The following is a 5,210-nucleotide window of genomic DNA, read 5'->3' on the forward strand; positions in this document are numbered from 1 at the left end:
ATACTGTTATTGTTAGTGGCCTCATTAAAAACAGGGAGTAAATTATCAGATTGACAATTACTTACCTCTTGTCTGACATTCTCAAAAGGACTCTCACTAGTTGTATGTACTGAGTTGTTTTCTACGTTGAGTGAAGTATGCTCGGTGGCTCCATCTACTTGCTCTGTTTGAACAGTTTCTGGGCAACAAAGGTTATTTATCCAACTTGGTGGTTCTTTATTGTTCTCCCCCTGAATGCCATATTGGCGGCTAAAGTAAAATTCGGATTCTAAAAAATCACAATCCATGGTCACATGAATACGATGAGTGATTGGATTGTAGCACCTATACCCCTTTTGGTGTGTAGCATACCCAATGAAAATACATTTTTCTGCACAAGGATCAAGTTTGGTTCTATTGGCTTTGGGAAAATGGACAAAGACGGAACATCCAAATACTCGAGGTGGTAAGGTTAGAATAGGCGGGATTGCAGTTTGAGTAGCCAAGACTTGTAAGGGTGTTTTGTGGTGGAGAACTTGGGTAGGTAGGCGACTTAATAAGTAGGCAGAGGTCGCTATAGCTTCAGGCCAAAAAATTTTTGGAACTTGTGCATCAAAAAGCATGGCTCGGGTCATCTCAAGTAACTTACGATTTCGCCGCTCAGCTACACTATTTTGTTGGGGTGTATTTGGGCAGGAAGTTTGATGAATAAGACCATTTTTCATAAAAAAGTCGCGCATTGACTGGTTTATAAATTCTCCACCATTATCTGAGCGAAGTACTTGGATTTTCTTGTTGAATTGAGTGTGAATCATTTGGTAGAAAGCAAAGAACTTATCAGGTACTTCAGATTTGTGTTTTAAAAAATATACCCAAGTCATGTGAAAGAAATCATCCACAAATAACACAAAATATTGAAAATTATTATGGGAAATAGGAGCTGGACCCCACACATCTGAGTGTATTAGAGAAAAAATAGAATTGACTCTAGTGTTGGTTGGAGGAAAAGAAACTTTGTGATTTTTTGCACGAATACAAGTTTCACATTTGAGGGGTTCAGTACTACTTGTAAAAAGACTGGGAAAGAGTAACTTGAGGTACCCAAATGAAGGATGTCCGAGACGCCTGTGCCATAACCAAAGTTGCCTAGTAACCGTTCCGTGAGCAAGCATGGCATGACCCTGGTGTGCTACTTCATCAACGTAGTAAAGGCCTTCTCGCTCAGTACCACGCCCAATGATCTCCTTCGTAAGAATGTCCCGTAAAAGACAAAAGGTAGAGTACATGAGTACCACACAATTTAGTTCCTTTGTTACTTGGCTAACATACAATAATTTTGATGATAGTGCAGGGACATAGAGGCAATTTTTTAATTTCAATTTTTCTGAAAAAGTAATGGAGCCTCCTCCTTTAACATCAATTAATTCTCCACTAGCTGTTTCAATATGAGCTTTTGAGGGTATAGTCAAGCGATTAAAATCATGGAGGTCATGAGTCATAGTATCAGTAGCCCCACAATCAAAAATCTATTCATTTATCATTTTAATTGGATCCTGATTTTGGGTATCCCCTTTATATTGAGTCGCGGTCTGGACTGAGCAAGCAAGGAGTTCAGTAGTCCTTACCCTTACTGCCGCTGCTGCCTTGCCATAGTGACTTGCTTCCTCTCTTCTGGCCTCGTCACCGCTGCTGGTGACCTCTGGGATGCTCACAGCGGTGGCTCCCTTACTCTGATTTCTTGATGACTTTGGATTATTTTTCGACCAATCTGGGTAACGCACAATATTAAAACTGTTTTCTTTGGTGTGTTTCTTCTTTCTTCTTCCAGCAATTGCTTTTTTCATCAGAGTTGCCCATAATGGATAATCATATCCGTTTAGTTTGAAACCAATTGACAAATTATCAGAATTGGTTTGTGATGATCACATTCCAAAACTATTGCGTAGCATATTTGCAATTTGTAAAGAAATAGTTGATTTTGAGTCCCTAGAACCTAACTCTGCTCTGATACCATGTTACCATGGTATAAAGAGTTTAGGAAAGAAATAAAGAATTATTTAGAAAAGTATCATTTTTGTTATTCATATTTCTCATGTGATTACAAAGTTCTTACCAATATATAGACCAAGAGTACGCTAAGAGTACACTCGTTATGGAATAATATCCTAATAAATTACATTGATTTTTTTCTAATCCTCTTTGATATTTTTTTGATTTTGTTCCCTAATTATGATATTCTAATATAGAATGCTTAAATATTAAATTTAATTGAATTTTTTTTTGCAAATAGAATAAAGTAGAAATAGAAATAAAAATTTTAGAGTATACATAAGATTAAGATTTAAAATTTTTAATCATAGATAAAATATGATTGAATATTAAAAGTATTTTAAATTCGAAAATAAAGTTAATGTAAAGTTTAAACTCCATTCATCTATCCTATCCATTACCGGTTCTAAATAATTGGCTAAGGCCTAATTGTAGAGGTGATTTAAAAAGAAAAATTTAAAAGAAATTATCGCAAAAAAATTAAGACAGTCGAACACAAATACGATCCTCGACTTTATGGCCGATTGTAATAATGTATGTAATAAGGGTTTTATTAGATAAACAATGATTTTTATAAATAATGTGAATAATAGAATTTAGAATTGAGTTAATAAAGTAAAAAAATACTTCACATTAAATCATCTTCTAAACTTTAATATTAGGATAACTATCTACATACTTAATGAATTGAACATCTAGTTATTGTTAACTATATATGAATAAATCGAATCAAAAGAAATAACTATCCAATTAAAAATAATCAACATAATTATTTGCATACTTATTGAATTGAACATTTAATATATCTATTATTCAAATTGTTTAGTATTCTCATTGTCTACCTATACTTTTTTATATAATAATGTCTATTCATTCATATAGTTCACCCTCACCTTGTGGGAAAAAGACTAAAAGAGTATTGGTTTTATTGAGGGAGAAATCTCATACTTGCCATACTAAGTAATTTTTTTCCGAGGAAAATAAAAAACAAATATTCATAGATTTTTATTATGTATGTGATAAGATGACTCAGTAATATAAGTGGGAATTCAAAAGCTAACTTTAAAATTGTGATATTTCTTATTTGATGTATTATTAGTATAAAATTACATCTAATTACATAATACTATGTCAAAAAATATCTACCGTTAACATTAGTTGTGTAATTAGTTATTAAAAAAATAGATATAATTAAATAATTATATAAAATATTTTACATAATTAGTATATCAAAATTAAATTTGTACAATAATAACTTGAAACAATATTAATAGCCCTCTTAAACAAAATAATGGACATGAAACTATTAATACCATACGACTCCTAGATAAATTAATTACTTTTAGCACAAGTAAACCTCCCCTCTCTTTATTCTTCTTCATATTTTCCTTTTCCCTCTTTGTACCTCTTCTATTGTCATCATATATAAAGCCTAAAGGTGAGAGTTTATAATATATTAAACTCATAAGAGCATAAGCTGTAGTTCATTCTAAGTGGACGCTTTTGCCTCCTCACCTCCTGTTGCAATCTCTCATCTATTATTTTAACTATGGCATGCTTCAAACTTGCTTTCAACGTTCTTCTACCCGTCTTCGCCTTGCACCTGTTTACTAGCCAAGTGCTAAGTGGAGGTAATAGCCCATGTTAATTATAGTTTTTTTTTTTTCTTTTTCACCATTTAATTCTTTGTACCAAAAATTAAAACAATGAGATCCTTCCGAATAATATTATCAATATGCATGCTTTTTGTAATCTTACTCTTCATGCTTAACCTTCATGACACTAATTCCCTAACAGCAAGTGAGGGACAGGATCTTCTTGATGACATCAACATCTACCGGAAAGTCTTTAACCTTCCGGAACTCAAGGAACTCAGCAAGATGTCTTGCTTAGCCGATGAGATCGCGGACGACTTAGGGGGCAAAGACAAATGCAAAGAACTTGCCAACTACTATCCTTCGCCGGGTAGCGCCTTGAAGATTCCTAAGTTCCAAGAGAACCTTAAGAAGTGCAGGATTGATTACAATACCACAACAGATGGGGTGATCATGCCAGTTCGCGTGCCGAAATTGGATGAGGATGCATTGTTCTCCAATTATACAAAGTCGAATCACTTCACAAAGTATCTCAATGATTCTAATTATACGGTTGCAGGGGTTGGTTCTGAACATGACTGGATGGTTCTTATTTTAAGTACCAACTCATCTTCAGGGAATTTCTCTTCAGCTACTTCTCTTCTTGCTGGAGCTAATTGGAAGAATCATTATTTGGTGTTGCCATTGTTCTTCAGTTTGCTTGTTTCTCTGATTATATAAAATTGCTTGTCTTTCATTTTTGAGTGTTCTTAACTTCTCATCATGTGCTTTGTTTGGGTGAAAATATGTTTTCCCTTGTTAATTTATTTTGTAATTATTTGGGACAAAATCAATGTACAAAACTCATATTTAACTCGTATACCTGTTAATAGATGTATTTTGCAATAAATTGTAATGAAATTTTTATTTGTGTGGTTGTGTTTTCTGATCTTATAAAGATCAAAGCTTTATTGTTGCAATTTTAAATTAATGTGAAAACTTTCAACTTGACCGTTAACCGTTGGTCTTGTTTTATTTTTTTTAAAAAATAAATGAATTTAACTTAATCCTCTGACTTCCATATGTAAGAAAAATAACTAAAATGATGAGATATATATATAAAAGAAACGTTTCAGTGTTCAACACTTGAGATTTATTGTTAAAAAAATGGTTGGTTCATATTAGGGTAAGGGAGTTTTAGTGAACATTATTAAAGAAGGTGTAAGATGCACGTTCAACTATCTTGGTCGTTTTAGCGTGGTTGATGTTGTAGATAATCATTTTTGCTCATTCTCTTGCTATAGTGCGCTCAAGTGGCTCAGATGAAGTGGTGGGAGCTAAGTCGACGTTGTATTGGACCAGATTGATATAGTCTTGGGCCTGTGATGATCAGAACGGGCCTATTAGGCCATGATTAAATTTTCGTTTTTGCATGAGAGGATGGTGTATGTGCATCGTGTAAGAATCCAATTTTCAGTAAACTGACTTTTTTTTTTTCGGTTATTTTAAAATTTATTTCACAAAATTCTGAACTATGGCCCAATGATAAAAAAAACTTATAAAATAATAATTAATAGGTTAAACTTGACTAAGGATAATTAATTTTTC

The 5,210-nt window shown here is 33.1% G+C and overlaps 1 protein-coding gene across 1 annotated transcript; it reads left to right on the plus strand.

The window, feature by feature from the left end:
- The first annotated feature begins 3,473 nt into the window (after positions 1 to 3,473).
- Positions 3,474 to 4,530, plus strand: LOC107616922 (putative GPI-anchored protein At3g06035). The gene is made up of 2 exons (XM_016318796.3): positions 3,474 to 3,659; positions 3,826 to 4,530. Exons 1-2 carry the CDS (start codon positions 3,578 to 3,580, stop codon positions 4,341 to 4,343), a joined length of 600 nt encoding a protein of 199 aa, XP_016174282.1. The 5' UTR covers positions 3,474 to 3,577; the 3' UTR covers positions 4,344 to 4,530.
- The last annotated feature ends 680 nt before the right edge of the window (positions 4,531 to 5,210 follow it).

This window comes from Arachis ipaensis, chromosome B9, assembly GCF_059453495.1.
Source record: "Arachis ipaensis isolate K30076 ecotype BB chromosome B9, ASM5945349v1, whole genome shotgun sequence".
In the NCBI taxonomy this organism is placed as follows: domain Eukaryota; kingdom Viridiplantae; phylum Streptophyta; class Magnoliopsida; order Fabales; family Fabaceae; genus Arachis; species Arachis ipaensis.